A 24,159-nucleotide genomic window follows, 5' to 3' on the forward strand; every position below is an offset into this window, starting at 1 on the left:
ATCCAGAACATTTGGTTCAACAAGCATTTACGAGCTGCAGCCAAGCAGAAAGTCCGTACCTGTATGATATGTTGTCAGTTTAACCCAGGTAAAAGTGTCCCGGTGGAACAAGGTGGTTTCCAGCCCCCTGACCACCCTTTTGAGGTCCTCCAGATGGATTATATTCAAATGGAGCGATGTCGAGGTTTCAAGTATGTCCTTGTAGTCGTATGCGCTTTGTCCAGGTGGACAGAAGCATATCCAGTCCCAGATTACACAGCCGCGACCACTGCCAAGCAGTTGGTTCGTGAATTTTTCCCTAGATACGGACTCCCTAGAGTCGTATATTCTGATAACGGTCAGCCATTCTCCTCAGAGTTAATGAAGCACGTTTCCCTTTTGTTAGGGTACCAGTGGAAGTTCCATTGTGTACGCCATCCTGAAGCAGCCGGTCTCGTAGAGAGACATAATCAGACTCTGAAAATCCGCATTGCAAAAGTCTGTAAAGACAAAGGTGTGGACTGGTTAATAGCTCTGCCAGTCGCTTTATTTTATATGCGCATGGTCGCACATTCCAGATCAGGTTTGTCCCCGTATGAGGTCGTATTCGGCCGCCCCCCTAACATGTGGGGTACTCCTAGACCCCGAAGTATTACCGATGTTTCATGTAATATGCTGACAGATTACCTAGCTTCCTTGATGTCTGCCCTCAACTCATGTCGTTCACAGGTTGCCGCCGCATTTCCAGACAATACTGAGGTGGCACCGCACGAGATCGTTCCAGGCTCCCTTGTGATGGTCCGGAATTTCGACAGATCAAGTCCGCTGGAACCACGTTGGAAGGAGCCACGCCAGGTCCTCTTGACCACCCGTACTGCCGTCAAGTTGGAAGGCAGGAAGGGGTGGGTCCACCTTTCTCATGTAAAACTTTTCAATGGATTGAAATCAGTCTCCAAAAACATTTCCAAGGATTGCCAGGATTCGAAAGATTGCCAGAACATTGTTTTAAAGGACTGTCCCGCACAAGACATTATTACAACCCCTCCCTTGTTAGAGAAAACTCCGCAACAGGAGTATAAGCTCAAATTAAGGTCTAGTAAAATAAGTCAGTCAGTTTGATTGTATAAGTCCTCCCCTAGGTGAAACGGTTAGATTGTTTCTGACATGTATAAAATAGACCCCCATAGTGAGAGAGTCAGTCGAAGTTCACTTCAATGTATCGTTTTTTTAAGTTTCATATTGTTTCTCAGCATAATGATTTCCTGCACCAGCTACGCATTCTTCCTGTATTTACCAGTTCCTCATGTAAATATGTCTGCTAATGCTACAGTAGAGCACACGTTTAGTGATCTGCCTCCTCACGAATATTCATACCGCCTCGCTATGCGCAATAACACATTTATCCGTATGTTACATTATTCACACCAGACCAGCAATGCCACTAATTGTTGGGTGTGTGGTCGACTCCCCCCTTTCCAGACACCGAAGGGAGTTCTGCCACTTTTTCCTTATCCATTCTCACATAATGGTTCGTGTGGAGCATGGTCCACGTTAACGTCATCCTCAACAGATATGTCTTTTCTTAACAGTACATGTTTTCCAGACAAGCAAGGTCTCCCCCACAGAACAGGTTTAGATCTAGAAAACGAAGTATATAATTTAGGTAATTATTCGTCGAATTTCATGGTCCTGAATGTTCAGTCTGATACTACTCCAGACTTACCTGCTATTTCAGTACTACCAGTCAAAGGCGAATTATGTGTCCGTAGTTATGGTTCTGTACACATAGGTCATAGTGAGTGTACTACTGTTATCAAGTATAGTGACAGTGGGAAATCTGTTTTCAAAGCTTCACGTCATTCTTATTTTATTTGTGGTCAAACTGCATATGTCCGTCTGCCCCTCGATTGGGAGGGAACTTGTTACATTGCTTTCCTACTGCCACCTGTTTTTCTAGCCCCATCTGATTATCACAGAAACACACATCTAGTACACATTAGACATAGAAGGGAGTCCCCAATTGTCGATTATACTGAAACTACTCTAGAACAGTATACAGATTTCAATAAAGGTTTCTTCTTCTTTGTAGGACCTGTCCAGAATAGTAAACTGATCCGTAGGTTAACAAGAACCCTTGAAGCTGTAGTTAATGAGACTGCCTCTGCTCTAGGTAACCTAACCGAGGAACAATCTGCTATGAGATTTGTCGTTTTGCAAAATCGTCTCGTCCTTGACGTCATACTGGCCGATAGGGGCGGGGCCTGTAGAGTCATCGGATCTAGTTGCTGCATTTTCATTCCAAATAACGCGCCGTCTGTTTATTCAGCTATAACCAGACTCCATAAAATTGCCCATCTGTTACATCAAGATCCAGGCACCTGGACATGGTCCGGTTGGTTCTGGAATATAATTTCCGCATGGGGATGGAAAGTCCTGTCCTTTTTAGGTATTGCAGTAGCAATCATATTCAGCTGCTGCCTCTGTATACAATGTGGCCCTGCGATTTGCAGCATGTGTGCTACCTCTTGTATTCCTAGTCCCAAGCCCCGTTCTAAATTCCGTTCCAAGACAATTCGAGACGAGCAAATGGTACTGTATGAAATGATAGATGGTATCATGAATATTGATGTTTCCTGATGGAAACGTAGTGACAAGGAGGGAATGTGGAAAAGTAAATTTTGCCATGTTCTGTGTCCCTACGCCTCATCCATCATATGTTATGTGTGCATGACCAATATGCATATGTTATTCCCCATGTCCGATTAATGACGCAATTACAGTTGTGTCCACCTCTAGTATGCTATTTTCCAGTCCTCGTGAATACTACGAATATCAGGCCTATGTAAAGTTATGTTACCACGTTTCTCAGTGTGCACGTTATTCCATTTTAAAGTCCCCGTTTCCAGGCCTCAAAAGGGCCCGGACCACAGATTCAGCTTCTGTCTCCTGAAAGCCTCGCTGAGGAGCGATACAGCCCCCACCTGTATCCTCGACCCTTCACTTACTTCCTGCCTCGCAGTGCCCGGTGCAGCTTGGCTCTGCCTCTGAGTCTGCCAAAAGTATGTTATAGTTCCAGCTATCAGTTCAGTCCTCCTTCTGCATTCCTAAGCTACTGAACTGCATCAATAGTTTCCGTCATTGTCTAGCCTACTCGGCTCCACGTTAGAGAAATACTGTATTTAATGGTCATTTAGTATTCTTCATCACGCACTACATGTAGAATAATGCATGGTCCAGTCTTAGAATCAAGTTAGCTTTTCCCCTCATGACTTCTAGTTTATATCAACATGTTCCCTAAACATTAGATACCAGATAGGGTTTAGGTACATGTCGCTCCGACCCTCCAGACTCTAGTCTCTGCTCCTAGCACAGAGTTCGTAGCCCCCAGCTTCTCCTAGTAACACGTCATTGCCAGTTTTCGCGCACCATTAGGTTAGAGGTCCCGGCTCCTTAGGTAGCCCCCTCCTATGTTTCCGCCCATTCATGACATATTCTGTTACGTTTGCACCACATGTCTATGTATACGCCCAGTTACACCTCTTTTTACTGTTATCTTTCGCGACTGCTACGCGTCACGCCTTCTGCTCCACCCACTGCTACGTCTACTGCAATGTAATGCTATGTGTTCGCGCTATGTATATATGCCTGTGTTTTGTTATTGAATGTTAGCGCGCTCATCCCAGACCAAGCCCCAGCAGCTGCTGGGCCTCTTTTCCCCTGCTGGGCCCCAGTTGTCCTGCTGGGCCCTGTCACCCTGTTCCTATGCAGGTTGTCCTGATCCTGTCCTTATGCTGTAATAAACCTGCACAAACTCCTACTACCTCGAATCTTGACTCTTATTTATTGAGCTATCTGTTATGCTATAAGTCTAGTCAAAAATAGGGTATTATTTATTTATTTACCACAAAAGACATTGTGGGATCACACCCGACAATCACATATAGAAGGGCAAAGAACCTTAAAGATCACCTCATTCACAGCCACTTTAGAAAAACAACAAAAAAAGATGAATGGTTAAAAACAACGGGTTTTGTGAAATGCTACGCATGTAAGGCCTGTCAGATTGCAAAACCGACAAAACAAGTGCAAATGTCCAATAAGAAGAACTGGGAAATAAAGGAATTGATCACCTGTAAAACAACACACGTTGTATATGTCGTCGAATGCCCATGCCCCATGAGGTATGTTGGCAGCACAGTGTGCGAGCTAAAAAAACGCATTCTAGAGCACGTGCGAGCGACTATTCACAAGGACAAGGCTAATGCAATAGCCAAACACATGGAACTGTACCATCGAAGTGATTGGAGCCAATTAAAATTCTTTGGTCTCGAAAGTGTCCCCAAGAAAGAAAGAGGGGGAGACAGAGAAAGGCTCCTAAGACAAAAAGAATCACGCCATATCCTAAACCTAAGAACCCTAACGCCCTATGGACTTAACCAGTCGGAAGAGCTATATATACACATTTGTGAGATCTTCGCTTCGATATATTGTTTGTTGCCCAATATAACTTTACAATAACAGAATTGAGTGCGAAACAAAAACTGCAAAATTGAGAAAATGGTATTGTTATCAATGGTTGAACAGAGAGACAGTAGGCGATATTTGCAACCCGGGTAGTCAAAGGAAGTTGGCAAATTCAGCACTTAAATAATGCTGTGCAGCCCCAAGAATGGGGTATTCCCACCAGGGATACAACTGTCTAGTTTAAAATGACTAGTGCTACCTGTGGTTTACAAATTTGAAGTGATACAGTCATACTACATATAACATTGTTAGTAATGTCATCCCACTAGAGGGAAAATATTAGAAGATAATTTTGTAACTGCTCCTGAATTACCGAAAAAACTGTTTATTCATCGAGTTATATATAAATTCATTTCAGCAGTTATCTTGTCCCACTAGAGGGAACCTCTAAATTACATGTGTTTTGACAATTCGAACCATAGTCAAATGTAAAATGTTGAATATTGGGCAAAAGGTTGAAAATTAATTTCTGCATTATTTAAAAACTACATGTCCCATAAAGCAATGAGGCACTGGCAAACCCCAAACAGGAAGTGATGTAATGAACACAAAACAAGTATATCAGGGAGGGGGAGCCAAGTGACCGGTTGATCGTGAACAAGGTATTTGTAATACCGAAACGCGTAGGTCTTAACATCTGCCTGAGTTTGTGGAATATGAAAAAATAAAAATTGCAAAATTGGCCCGTGGAGTGCGACCCATTTTGTCCCTTTGAGAGGGAACAGTGGCAAATATATATATATATATATATATATATATATATATATATATATATATATATATATATATATATATATATATATATATATATATATATATATATATATCTTTAGCTGAAGCTTGGTGGAAACCGTGAGCTGTTTATTTATGCGGGTCCTGCAACCGCATCACGCACCCGTCTGCGAATGCTCCCGAAACTTATATATATATATATATATAAGTTTCGGGAGCACTCGCAGACGGGTGCGTGATGCGGTTGCAGGACCCGCATAAATGAACAGCTCACGGTTTCCACCAAGCTTCAGCTAAAGAAACCACGCACTCCGGGGGTAGTTCTAAGATGTTTTATTTTAAAGTTCGCAACATTGACGCGTTTCGGCGCTCCGCCTTCTTCAATGTTACAAACATTGATGGTGGGCGCCATGTTTTTAACAGCGTGCACATGTGATGTGGTGGCAAAAACAAACAAGGGACTAAAATTAATTCACCATATTGAGTGTTGTTCATAGTGTACGTCACATGTTGTTTCAGTACATATCGTGGTGGCTTGACTACTTAGTTCAGCCTATCTAAATGCTCCAATTCATCACGAGCACAATTAAAACAAAATAATTTCAGATTATTTTGCGCAAAAATTTAAGATTTTTCAATTTGCGCACACAATTTAACTGACACGTTATTACGCCGTGTATCGGCTAAAATATAAAGGCATATATTAGGGTTTACACAATTACACATATGTGTTCGGCAATTCATTTCATCCCCGGGCATTAGAGGCTAAACTGACAAAACCTTCTCTAAATGACAATTTAGAACTTTAAAATAAAACATCTTAGAACTACCCCCGGAGTGCGTGGTTTCTTTAGCTGAAGCTTGGTGGAGATAGATAGATAGATAGATAGATAGATAGATAGATAGATAGATAGATAGATAGATAGATAGATAGATAGATAGATAGATAGATAGATAGATAGATAGATAGATAGATAGATAGATAGATAGATAGATAGATAGATAGATAGATAGATAGATAGATAGATAGATAGATAGATAGATAGATAGATAGATAGATAGATAGATAGATAGATAGATAGATAGATAGATAGATAGGATAGATAGGATAGATAGGATAGATAGGATAGATAGGATAGATAGGATAGATAGATAGATCCAATTCGCTCGCCAGAAGGTGCACACTTTGCACGGTTGGTGCCGGACAGTAGGGATGTCGCTGGTGTTGAGAGTGCTCTAACAGGAGCTGCTTTCCACCTAAACTGGAGAACTGCCCAGAGTTCTCGCCTTCTTTTTTGCATGTATATATCTGGTACATAAAACCCCTACAGAAACAAACCAGCATGGAAGACTGCCTCCTGATGACAGGCGCTTCATTGCATAAAACCAGCTTCAAAAGTCCCTGAAGTGCTCAAAGGACATGAAATAACAAGAATTGGTCATTTGCTTTCATTGATTGGCTGGAAAAGGGAGAAGGAATGTGTAATTCTTCCAACATCTACCACTGCATTGCGTGAGTTAAGTACATACATATTTTTAACTGTACCTTGACTCGATTTGCCCCACACAACTAACCCTAGCTAGAACACTAGTCTCTTAGTTAATGATACATTGTTTTGGAAGAAACCAAATTTACATAAACTTTACTGGACGAGTTAATTACTAATATTTAGGGGTATTATTCTATGATGAGACCAATGTAAACGAGGGCTTCTTATTTGTCTTACTGTGGGCCACGTATACTCTACTTGAGAGAGCAGAGATACATTAAGTCTGTTCTTGATTGCAATCACATGACGCTGTACAGTGAGATGCCCCATCTGGTAACTATTAGACCAGAACCTGACATATGGCAGCTTGCCCTCAAAGGCAAACAGTCTACCATAATCTTCTGCTCTTTCCACTTTTTATGCACTTCCACCTTACCTGCTCCATGGACGTTCTTTTGGGAGGAAGCGGCCTCCCACGTGACCTCCACCGGAGAGGAATTCAGGAATAGGAAGTTGGTAGAGTCTGACATCCATGTGCACATCTGGTATGAAGTAATTCTGAGCCTGCGGGAATCAGTGCGCACGCTCTGCTCGGTGAGCCAGAGATCAAAAGATTAGAAAGAGACGCAGACATTCCAGTAGACAAAAAAACCACAGGATTTTCGTATGTGTTCTAATGTGCTTCGAAAAGCATTGGCTTTATCTTTTTTCACGCCACCTGATCTTGCAGGTCAGTTTACTTCATCACTGGAGCTGCGTGTTCAACTTTATTCAGAGGTGATTGGCCGCTTCCTTGGCAGGAGGGAGTTAAAGGGGCTGAGCCAGGCACATTCTTTCAGTGGCGTCATTCCTGGACTAGACGCACAATTAAACAACCATTGGCCGCGCGGGGTGTAGGAAGTTAGTTCATGTAAGAGTTTTGGGTGGGAGAGTAAGGGGCTAAACGGGGACCCCGGGAGTTGTTTCTGTAATTCTTTCCTCCTCATGAAACAAACAGACGGCGGGAAGCAGAGTGATTTTCAGTGGTGCATGTGCGCCCACCACCACCGTCACCAACAAGCCCGGGAGTTGTGTGCATGCGCACACGCTAAGGTTACATACAATGTATGTAGTAGGTTGGGTTCCGCATCGCTTCAGGCCTAACCCCTCCATTCACTGCTATCCTGACATCTTAGATGCCCACTTGAGTAATGTAACATGCTTGAGGACTGTGGGTGTGTTTGCGGTCATATGGAGAGAGGTGCGGTACTATCGTTGCTGTGCCCTTTTCCCCATGTGTCATAGAGGCAGTACTATAAAATGGTGGACATTGCTGCTTAATAAAGAGGCAGCTGCGGACGAGACCTGTGACTGGCAATAGTGGGAGGCATCAGTAACCTGTAGGAGGGCTATTTGCGGCCATCCAGGAGTTGGCACAGCACTGGTGGCCTCATTGTTGTGCCTTTTCTCCGGTATGTCACGACAGCCGCATCACAAGATGGCGGACGGAGCGACTCAATACGGTGGAGGCCGTGGAACAAGCCTATGGCCGGTAAAGAAGCAGAGCAAAACTGGAGTCAAAAGAAAAAATATTCTGCGACAGTGTATTGAAGGCAAACAATAATTCAATTTGAAGACAAGCAAAAATATACAAGGTCTGCTGCGTGTGTGAAAATAGTGCAGGAGCATCTTGAACACCATGCTGGTGATGGGAAGGGATCAAGTAGAAGCCGGAAGCTTTTGCTTCAAGTAGCCATAAGCCAGGGGAAGAGATGTTTCTTAGGGAGATTAAATCAAAGCCCTGCGGAGAGCATAGTGATATAAAGCACAGCTGGGGAGAGGAGCGCCTACGCAGATCAGGCTGTCATTTAAAACAAGACGGGCGAAAAGGAAATGCAAGAAGATGTGCAGCCGCAAGACACGCTCTGTGGTGGGGGAGGGGCGGAGCAAGGCGCTTGGGAGAGCAAGCGGGAGGAAAGCCAGATGGCACCTGATCGGGCGCTGAAAGCTGCCGGATGCGCGCGTGCACGTCTGCTTAAACGCAATCGCTAGGCTAGGAAAAGTGTGTGGTGACAGTTTTAAAATCCCAGTTACTAAATGTCTTGCAGGGTAGCGCATGCGCTGGCTCAGGCGAGACCTAAAAAGCTCCTGATGAACATGTAAAAATAAGGAAACTGTGACCAAATTAGAATCAGCAGGATCCACCATAGGTGGTTTGTTTCAGGGACAGGACACTGGCATGCCCATCACAGGAGTTCGACACTGAATATTGACCCATTTTATTTTGGACAGTATTATCACCCTATCCAGAGCAAAGAGATGGAAGAATTGGGGCAAATCTGTAGGATTAGGTTTAAAAGAGCTACCAAATCAATGGCCATGGAGAGAAGAGAATGTGTCCTGACAAACTTCCTTTCTCTCCCATTTGCATATGAGGTTCTTTTAAGGGAGTGAAGTAGGAAGTAATATGGTGGCATAAGGGGAGCCAGATCCTAAAAATCTTTTGTCCCTGAAGCAGATTCTTAAAAGGGTGTGAGGCAGAGGTTTAAGGGGTTTAGTCATGAAGGAAGGTGACGTAACCGGACAAGTTTTCCTTCTCTTCCACAGAGAAAATCATAAACAAGTACCATCATCGGGTGAATTATTGGTGTCTTCACATTTGATTTAGTAACTCCACATATTCTTACATACAAAACCAACCATTCCCTCGCCCCCCCCCCCCAAAAAAAAACGTACCTTTCCATTTAGTGTCTGAAATCCATCCTCTACATGTTTCAGAACATACGAGTCGAAAGGGCAGGTAGAATAAACAGTGCTTGAAAGGCTGCCTTTGCGCGGGACTAAGATCTAAATAAAAAATACACACAAGCCATTACATTCTTTTGATAAACTTGAAACATTGTTACATAAATGGAAATTCTTTTTTTCTCTCATTATTCTGAATCAGCAATATACTGAATGGTCAAGGCAGGATTGGCAACATAAAGGGGGGAATACTGACAAATTTAACAAAGGGGGGAATTTGCCATTACCAAGTCCTTGAATGGAAACATACTAAATATGAAGAGGGGAAACATAGGTAAAATCAAGTGAAATAAATAGTGTATAAAAGGTGGAATGAAACTGAAAGGGTAGCGTTCAAGACAAGAGGGATTTTGATAACACCTGGGGTCTGATGAGAGTTAATTCTAGAAAGGCAAGTTTGAATTAGAAAACGGTCCTTCTCCACACAAAATGTATTCTCCTTACAAAATATTCTGATACTGGCATTTTAAATCATTACATTGGAGACTTATGTGGCATTGCTGGGACATTGTGTCCGGTTTCAGTTCCAGGTGCATCTTTGAGGTTTGTGTATCTGCCACAAATCCTTACCTCCTTCCTCAGCTGAAGGGGCAGCAAAGGGCACCTATGGCTGACTCTGCCCAATAGACGGTCACACCATCCAATGATAGGAGATGGCGGCGATCTGGGCAAGACAGACAAAAGGTCTGTGACAAAAGATTAGGTGGCTTTAATACCCCTATTCACCCACGAGACCTGGCGTGCACAAGTTTGAATCCTTGAATGGTCCACTTGGCCAATCATTCTTCTGAAGTGGACTTAAAGAGTTACATTGAGATGGGTTCTAACAACACACCTGAGCACCACAATTCAATTCAGGCTGTGGTATGTTATGTAAAACAACATGATTAAAATGAAGGTGCCCTATTTCTACAGTTTGCTTAGATATATACCGTAAGAAATTCATAAATTTTCAATTTATGTATTTACATTTAAAAATGGATAAAAAGGGAATCTGGGTGGTTGCCGGAGGTATTCTAAATGCTGCCAGTCATGACTGCTATGCCGATGACTGGTAAGGGCGTTAAAGACAGAAAAGTTTACTAATGAGGCTTAAACAGCGGTAGATGAGCAAAAGGTTTACACTAAAATGTGCACAGTTTCCTATGAACGTATTGATTTATCATTCATGTGCTTTTAAATAATTGAAAAGTGTCAGGCATTGAAGTAGGAGTATACTTTTAGCAGTTAAATAAATGTGGAGATACGAGTTTCAGCTTCGATGTTTTCACATAACTCAAAAGAAATGTGGATAAACAGATACAATTAGAAAAAAAAAATATGGAAAAATACATCTAGAAATGTTTTTTAAAATAAATACCTAAATAAAATTGCCCTCATTATATTTCTATAAATTCAGCCAACCAGATGGCTCACATTAACCGTTTACACATAACTGAACATGGGTAATATAGTTTGAGATTAGGGCTCACGGTTTTATGTTTTATTTTGCTACATTTCCGTGTGTATTTAGCCATATTTATTTTTTGTTGATTTTTTCTGTATTTATCAATATTTTGTGCTTAGAGTAAAAAATTAAGCTGAATTGGGTATATTTCTACGTTTACTTAACTCCCAAATGTTTAACTCCTGTTTGAATGTCTCATGGGTTTTAGCCATTTACAGTACAATACAGTCATCTGAAATAGTTTGCATTGTAGAAGGGCTTAAACAGCTATACTGCTGCAGTTATACAAACTTCATTAGGATTTTTTCTTTTCTCTTTAACTCGCCTACCTGTCAATCTGCACAACTTTTGACCTAGCTCACATTACTGGCAATCGTCCAAAAGAAAAGCTATTTTCTGTATTTATTAATCACTACGGACAGAAAAATAGATTGTTTTCAGTGTATATTTCTCTGTGAAAACTGGAAGCCTTTCGATACATAAATAGCAATGATGCAGGCAACCAAATGATGGCTAACAATAAGGCATATGGACAGACTGGAGGGTAGAGCTATATAATGGCATTCACAAGCATCACAGAGCATAGACTCGTGCAATAAAGCAAGTAAAAGCGTAAACAAAGAAATCCAAATATTTACGACCCACCCAACAAGTATTTTAGCAGAACAACCACCAATTCGACCCTTAAAATCGGAAGACAAAATGGCGAACTTTATCAAACGAGTAGAAAGCATATTTAAAGCGCAGCACTAATACAATACAATACATTTGCGGGCGACTAAAAAAACAAAACAAAAAAAAACACTTTAACTTACAATGCCATGGATTTCGGCGACTTTGTTGTAAAGATCAGGGCGTCGTTTCTGAATGGACAGATAGAAGGGGTTTTTCAAAATATCCTCATCATACACAGCCATAAGGACTTCCGCCTGCCCAAAGTTGAAAGCTTCCTGCCAAGAAAACCGCGAAGAATCAAACCAATTTTCTATACAATTACACGCAGAATTTCTACGATCACATACATGAAATAGGTGTAGAAAGTCTCTAGCTGGAGTGCCCAAATCATGGGAGATACGTGAATGGTAAAGTTTACCTGGAACAAAACAAGAAGATACGCGTTATGAGGAATTACAGTGCCTATGAACCGGGTCCTTTCTGTCTTGAAAAAACGATAACATGACATAAGCCTCTAGCGTCAGGGAATGTGATGTGCTTAAAAGTACAAGGGCCCTTCTGTAGTCTCGGATCTAGGAATTACATGTGACGGCGAAACACGCTTGAAAACCTCTTCAGAAGTGAGCATGAAAGGATCCGGCGTGGTTGAGGGTGTCAGAGGGCCGGGGAGGGTCTGAAAACAAGCTCCAGCCCTGGCTTCGCGTTTATACATTGTCACATGCGTCACTGAATGAGGGTCAACTGATGTGCGCCACTGATTTGTACAAATAAAAAAACGAGACTAGAAATATTGCATCGGGCCTATATGGGGCGAGGTGAAAACCTTCTACGTTCAGCGCTTTTCAAAGCAACGAAAGCAGGACTGTAAACAGGACGTTAGGTCTCGCCTCCTGACAGCGACCTCATGTCACCATACACATACATAAATAATAATATACAGTACAGAAGAGTGGGCTTTTGGGTCAGCCCCCTTCTTCCACTGTCTTTCATGTTTTTCGTGGCTCGCTGTTGTATAAATAGCTGCCCATCAAGCCCAGGGCATTTCACAGGTTCCCATGGGTGAAAGGGCTAACCGTTAATAATCAGTCCGAGTTTGGCTCATACTGCTTGCTTCCTCTCGCCCACGTGGTCATACTTCCCTTTTTCTCACGTCACGTCCTGTCCCCATTCCCTCGCTCACAGTTACAGCTCTTGTCCCCCCCTTCCCTCTAGCAGCATACGTCTTTGCTCCCCATCATTTCTTAATCTGTGTCAGTCGTTCCCTGCCTTCCTCCTGGAGTCACGACTCCCGCACCCTCCACGCCCCGCATCCAGTCCTTTAAAAACACAGAATCAGTCAGGGGTGCTGGGACGATTTCCAGAGTGGGGGTGCTGGCCAGCAGTGCCACTTCAGTAAAAGACCTAAGGATTTTAGACAAGTCTGGTGTTCTTGAGCATGCAAGTGTATAAAGTTCCAAATCCCTTCTAGAAATGTGGCAAACCCCAAGAGCACCTTTATGAACTCTGCGTGCGCTCTATCTAAATGGCTCTTGGTGCTGTGTATATATCAAGACAGTAGCTGAAGTGAGTGGCAAACTAGTTTTGAAAGCTCCGTGAAGATTCATCAAATGGTGCCACAGTTTTTAGCAAAACAAAAAATGCCTTTCCCATGGAAACCAGGTCCTAACTATACCTACTGGGGACCGGCATGTACTCATGCACCCTGCATGTTTAACTTTGTAAATATAAGGTGGTAATAAACTTTGCTGCACGAAAAGTTTTGGTTCCCCACCATTCCATTTCTACTCCTGGTGCGTTAGACGAGTGAACACGAACACACACACACACACACACACACACACACACACACACACACACACACACAACCACACCCACAAACACAAACAATCACAACCAAACAAACACAAACAATCACAACCAAACACACACACACAATCACAACCACAACCACACACACCCACCCAACCACCCACAAACACACACACCCACTAACACAACCACACACAGCCACACACACAGCCACACACACAGCCACACACACCCACCCACACACAGCCACACCCACACAACCACACAGACCCACACAGAGACCCACACACACAACCACACCCACAAACACACAACCACCCACCCACAATCACAACCACCCACACACAACCACCCACAAACACACACCCACAAACACCCACAAACACACACACACAACCACACACACACTCACAACCACACATTACCACACACACAACCGCAACAAAAAGTTTTATGAAAAATGGACTCTTAATCTGCTTGATCTGTCACAAATCAGAAAACTGGTGTTACTTTGGGATTCATTTTAAAAATAAGTTATGCCACACTAGGATAATCCATGAATCAAAAACCAAGTAATAAATGCTCAATATTATTAAGAAACACAAATATTTAGAGACACAAACGAGTAAATGTATAGCACTATCCACATAAACAGTACTTAATATGAAATTTTCAAGCAGCAAAGGTGCTACGGTGATTTATCAAAAGTAACCAAACCGTTTCAAAGGTACAAAAGTACGGGTATTGTGAATATTGTATAAATAGATCAGTCATTATCCTACTTTACAAGCAATCTCTTGGTCTAAATAGGTATACAACTAGAATTGACTACTTTGGTAACTCACATGAAAAGAATAAGCATTTCCAACTGGATGCTGAAGGATGAGAGAGAGTTTGTTGCACCTTAATTTGTGGGATAAGCAGGCCCTATGTTGCAGACAGAAGTGTCAAAGATGGACTGTATTGCTGGAACTTCCTTTAGAGGTGCACCAAACAGTGCCTAACACGAAGCTAGCAACTAAGGCAGCTAGACTAACTGGTAACAGAAGTGGAATAGTCAGGCAGCAGCATTGTGAAAATTCACGGCCTCTTCAGAAGATATTTATGGAGATAAAGGTATAATCCACTTGCAGGAAACATTCTCGCCCAAAGTGATGAGATTGCAACCTGGATCAAAATAGGCTTGCAATTATTATTATTATTTTTTTTTTTTTAGAAAAGGCATTTTTCATAATCTCTTGTTTAAAAGAAAACATATTAAGCTTATCCTATTGATATGAGGGGCTTAGGGAGTCTATTCAAACATCTCTACAACAAAATATGGAAAAGATCTCTCATAAAAATGGACTTGGTTTTCAAATCAATCAGTATATTTGTAGTGCTCTTCTCGTCATCCGTGAGAGTATCCAGGCGCTGGCAGGGTCCCGTTGATTAACCCAATAACCAAGGTTTTCAGGGACTTTCGGAACTCTGAAAGAGATGGGGAGGACCGTAGATAAAAAGGGTAGCTCACACCAGGTCTTCGCTGCTACGTCAGATGCAGGGGTTGAGGGTTAGAGAAAGGGATGCAAATCGGAGGTGTCTGGTGGGCTGATGAAATTTCAGGCGTTGGTTGAAGTAGGCGGGTCCACAGTTGTGTAAGGCCTAGTATGTATGGGTCAACAGCAAGAGTGATGAATTAAATATAGCTAGCCAAGTCAGATATAGGAAAGTGGTAAATAAGCAAACGAAAAAGATAGAGGGACATTTTTGTATGCTTAGTCACTCGCTGTCTTTTAAGTACCTGGCACAGCTTACTAGTTGAGGCAAGCAGGGTCGTCTATGCAGAGCACAAGGAAAACCCCTCCCCGTAACCTTCAGTCAATTACCTTGGCAGCCAGACTCTAGAATACAGACAAAACAGGAATTTAAACTCACCCTTCGACTGCATGTCAAGTCTGGAAGATACAAAACTAAATTCTGACAAATTTAACATTCCTTCCTTTCTATCCTTTGCTTTCCTTTTTAAGTCTCGCCGAGGCAATGCTTGAGCTGTCTCTTCGAGACATGTTCTATTCAGAATATGTATTGATCAAGAAAGTTGGACAAGGCTGTTCCTGGAAAGGGGTGTGTGTGTGTGGGTGTGCTGGTCACCAAGGAGAGGAGGGGGACGAGTGGTGGTTAACGTGTGTAATCCTACCACTGGGTATCCATTGTGTTGGATATGGTTGCCTCACACACCTTTGCAGGTGTCATGCTTCATCATAGGCAGTGCTCCTCGTTGGGCAGGCGGTGCAATACCCAACGGGCTCACTTCAAAGTCAACATGTTTCTCGCTGTGGTGCATTGACACGTGATTTTTTTTTTTTTTAGTTGAATACGACCGGAACGATACGCGGGACGCTAGACGCATCAGACCTCAAGAGGCCGTGTAGAAAACGAGACTGGATATAGCTCTCAGGCCCTGAGTACGCCAGTATAAATATATCTTGCACTACAAGTACTGAAATGTGTATGGACTTTTAACACATACTTGCGATCTGGGCACTGTACTGTGTGCATTCTTGATCTAAAATAACGGCTTTTAAGTTTCGTTACTACTCACTAAGAATCAACTTATTTCCATCCGTAGGAGTTTTAACAAGAAATGAACAGGATTGATCAAGCTGTGGTCCATGTAGACATCGCCTAAATTGAGAATTTTGATTCTACCAAAGAGAAAGGAGGCATCACTCCCCTACTCAGAAGATAAGCTTTTTATACAAGATATCTTGGGAAGACAGTCAATATTTTCCTGATGAAGGCGGCTATATACTAATTGTCCGTCGAAACGCGTCGAAACTAAGGGAATAGCACAACACGTATTGATTTAGGAATATTTCGACTGCTGCTGAATATACCTCTTTCGTACCTCCCTTTGTAGTCTTAGGAAATGGATTGGATGAATTCATGTATTTGATTTGTTCCTTTTGATATATTTTCTGTGTTCCCAAGTTTTATATATTTTTTAATTTGTTTCTTTTTAATTGTTTTTAAATGTATAAATAAACTGTGCATACTGAACTGATCTGTTTTACATAGTTTTGTTACTTAATGCATTGCTCTTAGTCTTTATGTCTGAATAATTGTTGTCTATTCTGTTTGTATTAGTTGATGTCTCTACATTTAATGTGCCCAAAGGGAATTTCTATTTGACATAAAGTCTATTGTTGGTACCCTATCCCTTTGGTATTGGGTCCCTCTCTCTTTTATTAGAGATTCAGTGAACTTACTATACACCACAAAAACACCGCAAAACGTTCTCCGGTGGAATATGCGGTCTCATGCAATGCTTCTTAGTGCTGTCTATGCGGATGCATTAAATATTAAATGCTCTTTAAATGCAGCGTGTGCGTGAGAAGAAGCGTTTCTCCCGCTTGCTCTAGTTGTGTCTGTTTCCCCTCTAGTGTCTCAGACAGACCATACTGGGGTGAAGGAGCACCTCGCAAATACACAGGCACATCTGTGCCAGTCAGCCTGACGGCTGTCTCTGCATTCTGCTGGACTTGATATAATCCTTTCTTAACAGAGAATTTAGTTAATTAGAAAGGTCAAACGGATCAAAAGGCTGGAGCCAATCGTAGGTCCCTCAATGCTCTGAGCTCCTGGTTGGTAACACATTTGACTCTTAATTACAACAGCCTGGCATTCCTGAGCTTCTGTTGAGCGCACAGGGTTGTCAATAATTCCCCTTCACGCCAAATACACAGCTTCCCAAATATAGCTCCTTTAGTGAGTTGGCTGTCCTTTGCATTTTTTAAATAATTATAAAAAATGGCGAACGTAACAGTTTAAAATGCAGCAACATGTGTTGCCGTACAGCGTAAAGTCGTTTGAAAAGGTTCATTGGTTGCTTATTGCTATATGTGGGTGTTAAATGAGGCGCAGGCCGCACAGCCAATGTCCAGATACTTTTAGCAAGAGTACCAGGCATTTGTAATGCAGATGGTCTTTCCTTACTGAAAGTTTACGCTATTGGAGTTGCATTATTGTTTACAACGCCAATAGCTCAAACTTTCAGTAACGCGAGACCTATTGCATTGCAAATGCTTATTAAAGAATTAAAAGCTTTCACCACTGCAGCCTTACATTTTGTTAAGAGTTTTATTTGCCTACTAAATAAAGGCGTTCAGAAGAATCCTGTGCACAGGGGAAAAATATCTTGTTCTGATGAATTTAGGGAAGAACTAGGATAACAGGCATATTTTACTATTCAGAATATGAAAACTGTACAAAACCTTGCTTGCTCACACACCCACTGTTTAATATATAATGGAAGAAGAAAATAGGTCAGAGCACAGAGTAAAAACTATAAAGACAGTAAGCGTGTAAGGCACAGGTTGCCATTTTAATGTGCAAACAAGGCCACTTTACTCCAAGCTGGTGCTCTAATCGACAACCTCCGATTTAAATGAGCATTAAGCAAATTCACCTCAGACTGAAATAGCTTAAAGCCATTTTCGATTTGGCAGATGGTAGCATGGAAAGAGTTTACAGTGGTGATCTCTCACCTAATCCATGGTGGACGAGATTACACATCACAAATAACTAGCTCTAAACCGCTTAGAACCGGCACAGAGCAAGAAGCATAGTGGCATAAAGCAGACAGCAAGTGCTGGGGGCTGGTGTGACACAAGACAAACACCTACAGGCGAGAGCAAAGCTCCATATTCATGCAAATCCGTGACCGGGTCAGAGGCAAGGTCATACTAGGCTACAAAAGATTTAGACCACCTTCTTAGGAACAGGAAAAAAAACAATCCCTCTACTGTAGCAGGTTTAGTCACTCAAATGAAGGAAACCAATTCATATGGCAGAGCCCCGAGGGAGCTAACCCCATTACAGTCTTAATTACATTTCAAAGCCTGACAAGCTAGACTTTAGAATCTGTGAACTGCATTGTATATATAGAAATGGAGACTTTAAGCAATGCTTACAAAAAAGAGTGTGCGGAGAAACGGACAGTTGCCAGAATGTTGGGAGGGAACCATTTCCGAAAGTATAAGTTAAAATATACTTTATTATACCTGTATAATAAATTGTTCGATAGTATTATAAATACGATGTTGACAACGCCTAAAGGAAAAAGCTAAGATTTGATTGAGCCGTTAAGAGGGTTTCCTACCGCTATGAGAAGGAAGAGTTACAGGTGGGCCGACTGTTGCATACAGGGAAATGAGACACAGTCTCTTTGCTTTGGATACGAATATTCTAAAGGAACAACAAAACGAAAAGCAAGCATTAAAGATATTTAAATATATATATATATATATATATATATATATTTATATATATATATATATATATATATATATATATATATATATATATATATATATATATATATATATATATATATATATATATATATATATACTCAACACAGGAAACCCATTTGAAGTAAAGCCACACGAAGGTGAGAATGAGCTCACATTTATTGGTAGACACCTTCGAGGCACAGCCAAGTTCAATGTGTAGGCGTGTTTCAGGGGCAAACCTTTCTTCAGTGGCATGTTGCAGAACGACTGGAATCGCTGCTGAAAGCACAAACATAAGTTCCAACACCTGCCCCAGTGGGCGTGGCCTACCTCATGGCCTTGTGGGTGTAGTGCTCTCTTTATTTACCTCAGTGGGTGCGTTATCACAGTCTCTCAATAACAGTGCATAAATAAAGCAAAATCTCCAAGGCGGGACCTGCTCCGCTTTATGGCTGACAACCGGAGCTTTCGAGCTGGCTTCCCCCCTGTAGCGGCGCCAGTCCGCCTTCGCTCAAAGTGTAGCAGATATATATATATATATATATATATATATATATATCACCTCGCCACCACCAACTGCTTCCTTTTACAGCAAAATGACGATGAGCAGACCCAAGGATCCTGGTGCCAAATTAAAGTGCCTTTATTGTGCCCAGCAAATCCACCATAACACGTTTCACTTCTCAAAGAAGCTTGATCACATGACGTATTGAGAGTGATCAGGACGGCTTTTAAAGTGCTAGTTACAGGAAATGACCATTATCAGTGCAGGAAAGGCATAAACATAGAAGACATATTTAAAGCAACAATAGCATTACGATAAAGTGATTTGTCATTCCTAAAATCATGGGGCATAAATATATGAAAAGATGTTAAAATTCCAAGGTTTTAAAAAAAAAAATACCACATTTTATTATTTCTTTAAAAGAAACCCATAGAATAAATAGATAAATACAGCCCTATAAAACAGTAATTTAGAAATTCCTTCACAGTTTACAATGATCACTTTAATCTTTATAGCTTATGTTTGCTAAAAAGAATGCCCCCGCGTGTGGCTCGTTCTTTTCAAGGGAAGATAACATGGGTCTATAAATAATGTGTGGCTACAGCGCACTTTGAGCCCCCACCCCAAAAGACTTTCGGCAGTAAAAGTGGCAACTTTGTGTGTATTCCTAACGGACTTGGGAACCGCCGAACCGCCGCTTTCCCCAACTACAATTTGTCCATTCATTAGGACCGTGACTACACGAGGAAGCGTCACTTACTTAGGTGATGCTAGCAAGTTGGATTTGAGATTCCTGCGGCAGGGTGAAGGTGCAGGCGAGTCGCTTTTGCCCACATCAGGATTAAGTTGGAGTGGAGAAGAAGCAGTCACCGCCCACTGGGGAGCACATGCGATGATTGACTGCTTGACTCTGAGTAGCGGGTCCCTGGACACACCTCCCCCTACCTGCTGTGACGCCTTGTCCAATCGCAACAAGGCATCTATGTACTTAATGTGGACACCTGGGAATCCTAATCTTGAAGCGGCATTTGAAAAAGTCATTACGAAGAAACGCGTCATGCATACACTTTGATTGTCAATGAAAGTGATTTTCCTGATGCACCCGCGTGTGGCTGGTTCTTTTCAAGGGAAGAGAACAGGAATAGAATATATATATATATATATATATATATATATATATATATATATATATATATATATATATATATATATATATATATATATATATATATATATATGAAACGGAATCCTCTCTGCACGGCAACCACGTCTTCACTCACGCATGCCGGCAAACAGGACACGGACCCAAAATTCGTGCTTAGGATTTTATTTACCCAAGAGTCAGAGACGCGTTTCGCAGCGCGAACGCCGCTTGTTCACTCGATATATATATATATATTCACTGAAAAAACCATAGGTTTCACACCAGTTATAGTTAGCTGATCATTTTACTCATACAAAACCATTGAAATTCCCACGTTATAGTTAGTTGGACTCACTATAACTCGTGATGTCACTGACCATGTCATGAATGATGTAATATGTGACATCATCAGCAGTGGATTGCGGGCGCGCGAGTTATAGTGATTCCAACTAACTATAACGTGGGAATTTCAATGGTTTTGTATGAGTAAAATGTTCAGCTAACTATAACTGATGTGAAACCTATGGTTTTTTCAGTGAATTTCAAAGGTTTTTTAAATGCTAATTCCTAACTATAACGAGTGTGAAACCTATGGTTTTTTCAGTGAATTTCAAAGGTTTTTTAAAAGCTAATTCCTAACTATAACGTTTGTGAAACCTATGGTTTTTTTAGTGAATTTCAAAGGTTTTATAAAAGCTAATTCCTAAGTATAACGTTTGTGAAACCTATGGTTTTTTCAGTGAATTTTATAGTTTTTTTAAAACCTAATTCCTTTGTATATCGACTTTGTAACCTACTATTTTTTTTATTAGCTGTTTTTTATACCTATTAATTATATTTTTTGAAAAAAAAAATATTTGTTCATTGTATAATGTATACTGCTTCTTTCACTTGAGCCTGAGAATAATGGCACATATTCTTTCTCATTTCAGACCCATATTCTTGTACCTAACCGATTAAAATTGTTCCCACATAAATTCAAAACCAAACTGCACATTTTAATTGGTTGTACATTTCAAGACTTTGAAACTCACATAACATTCACCCATCCCCCCAGTGCTCATTCACCAAGTAACCATGGTAACTCCCTCTAAAAGCAGCACAGAGTTCACAAGTTCATTTTACTATGTTGCAAAAAAATCCATCAAGCCTGCTTGACCTCTCAATCTACTAGCTAATTAAATGCAATGTTTCTTTAAATGACTTTTTCTCAACCATTGAAATGACTTATTAAAAAAAAAGCATTCACCCTAATTTTCAGTAGAGATTTTTAACAAAGCTCCAATCATTTCTACTTATTCATCTGCACTGATTCTCAAACACTTTTTTATCATAATCAAACTGCCATTTCATTTCCACAACTCATCTGACTAGAAGCACACCTACCTTCACACACCTACCTTCAAAATGACAAAAGTCTGGTTTGTGGGTCATAGCTATGTCCACTGGGCTCAAAAATACGCAACTAACAGAGGTATTTACAATCTTGATTTACCAAATGTGAACATTGTATGGATTGGACAAAGAGGATTGAGGACTCACCAATTGATACCATTGGTAAAATCCTTTATGCATTTACCACACCCTGACCTTATAATTGGGCACTGTGGTGGAAATGACTTAGGCACTTTGACTGGGGTAGGTCTGGAAATGCTTTTAAAGGACATCTTTGGGCAATTGATGTCACTTTTTCCAAAAACTGCCTTGGTATTTTCTAATATATGCCAAAGGCAAAAATGGAACTGGTCCAACCAATTTTGTCCACAGATTGTGAAAGCAAGGAAACATGTAAATAAATCTGTTTCTGCTTACCTCAGAGACTATGCTATGGGTTCCATTTACCACAACAACTTGCGTTACAACATGCAAGACATCTATAGGAGAGATGGTGTGCATTTTACAGATGAGGGGAATAGAGTTTTCCTCTTGAATAGAAGACTCTGCATTGGTACCTACTTGTAGGTCCAAAAAACACCCAATGAACACAACAGCTCTTTTCAGAGCTAACTTACCACTAAACACTCTACATTATTTTTTTTACTCTATTTTTTTACACATATTCCGACCAAAAATATCCACCAGGAAGGAACGGCACTCAACAGGGCTTGTGTGAAACAAGATGTAGTTTAATCCATCATGTTAAACAATCGGTAAAAGATATATATACTGCCTCTTGGTGCATATTTAAAAGGCTAATAAAGGCCTAATTAATGTCAGGAGGGCATTTCGGCCAAAAAAGTCAGAATCAAATTTCAGTGTTAGGAAGCAGAGAGAAAGGACATGCATTTTAAGGTGATGTTTTTGAGGCAATACGTGAATCGATGCTTGGTTAGTGAGCGGAAGAGTGGGATGGCTGAAGCGAAGTAAATGATGGGGAACACAGGGCAATGGATTCCTTTCAAAACGAGCAACATTATACGAGTTCAAAGACCGAAGAATAAAAAGCTGGGTGGAATTTATCATTCCTTGTACCTGTGACTGCATACCACCACAATTTTGGGTCCACATATTCGACCTACCATTAATTGCGAATCCTGAAATTCGGTTTCCCCATAATTTGGGATTAATATAATTAGAGACAAAAAATGAATAAAAAAAGGTAAGTAAACAGGAAAGTATTAGGGTTTTAATATACATGAACTATATATAAAGCTACAAGTAAAATCAAAATCAAAGCGAGAGCAGGGTTTAGAGGATTATCCCAATTTAAAAATTCACAGAAAAAATATATATAAATATATATTAAATCTATAAACAAAATATACATATATACCATTTTAATCTTAAAAAGGGGGGGTTGGGAGGTCTTAACACCCCAGGGATGTGGAATTCCTATAGCCCGACGCCCAGGACATATTGTTTGGGGTCAAGGGCAACAAGTTTTAATGTGAATTTTGTCCTTGGGACAAGCAGGCCCAACCCCCTGCAGCACAGACCCTTTGGCTGCCAGTTTGCAGTACCACATTAAGGATCAGGGAAGGGCACTGCCTGCAGTTAAGTTAATATGTGTGTGCATATGTTAATGCTGTTCAAACTTGTATTTATGGTTCATTAATTGAGAGCCTTTATTATTAGGCTGAGCGCTCTCAGTAAATATAAGTTCTGACTGCACTACTGACAGTGGTTCCAGTATAAAAATGTGGACACACGGTTTCAAAGTTTAGCAAAATGAGGCTATGCATAATGCTCCCAGAATGCTCTCTGATTAGATGCAAATATTTGCAGAAGCTTGAAAGCAAGATTAATGATTCTTTGCTTTCAATATAAAATGTACCTAAAAATAAAAGTAGGAAAACATTTTTTTTGCTAAACTACTGTAAAATTTCAGGTTCCATTTCTTTGCCGCATCATTTAGTAAAATGCGTTGATGCATGCTAGTATTTCCCCAAAATATTCTTATTAGAAAATCTGTGTAACCAGTTTCAATAAGATTTTGGGAAACAAAAATAAACAAGCATTGGCAAAGCCAGTAGGTCTGAAATGGTGGTCAGCTTTTTCGTTTTGGCAATGTGTGACTTGTTGTGGCATTGGTTTTAGTAAAACCTTTTTGATGTGAGAGCTGCCGGACCCTCACCATTATAACAAACATTGGCAAAAGCAAAAATAGTTTTTGGTCTAAAAAAAGCACACACTGCCACATTACTTATTGGCACTGAACAAAACTACTTGGTGTGCCGATAAGCTCCTTATGAAAGAGCAGAATGCTGTCACTCACATGAAGCCAGCCGATACAGAGAGAGAATTTTAATAAACACTAAAGGTCATGGTTAACAACAGACCAAATTAGGGGCCCA

At 40.9% G+C, this 24,159-nt stretch overlaps 1 protein-coding gene across 3 annotated transcripts in view; it reads right to left on the bottom strand.

The window, feature by feature from the left end:
• ANKRD27 (ankyrin repeat domain 27) overlaps positions 1-24,159 on the bottom strand; it is a 582,242-nt gene that overhangs the window by 523,078 nt on the left and 35,005 nt on the right. For all 3 annotated transcript variants that reach the window (XM_078670366.1, XM_078670365.1, XM_078670368.1), the window contains 2 exons: positions 11,772-11,906; positions 9,441-9,551 (listed from right to left, as the gene is read on the bottom strand). In XM_078670366.1, the coding sequence (XP_078526492.1) occupies positions 9,441-9,551; positions 11,772-11,873 (213 nt within the window). In that variant the 5' untranslated portion in view covers positions 11,874-11,906. The remainder of the gene's footprint in view (positions 1-9,440; positions 9,552-11,771; positions 11,907-24,159) is intronic.

This window comes from Lissotriton helveticus, chromosome 12 (genome assembly GCF_964261635.1).
Source record: "Lissotriton helveticus chromosome 12, aLisHel1.1, whole genome shotgun sequence".
NCBI classification, from domain to species: Eukaryota; Metazoa; Chordata; class Amphibia; order Caudata; family Salamandridae; genus Lissotriton; species Lissotriton helveticus.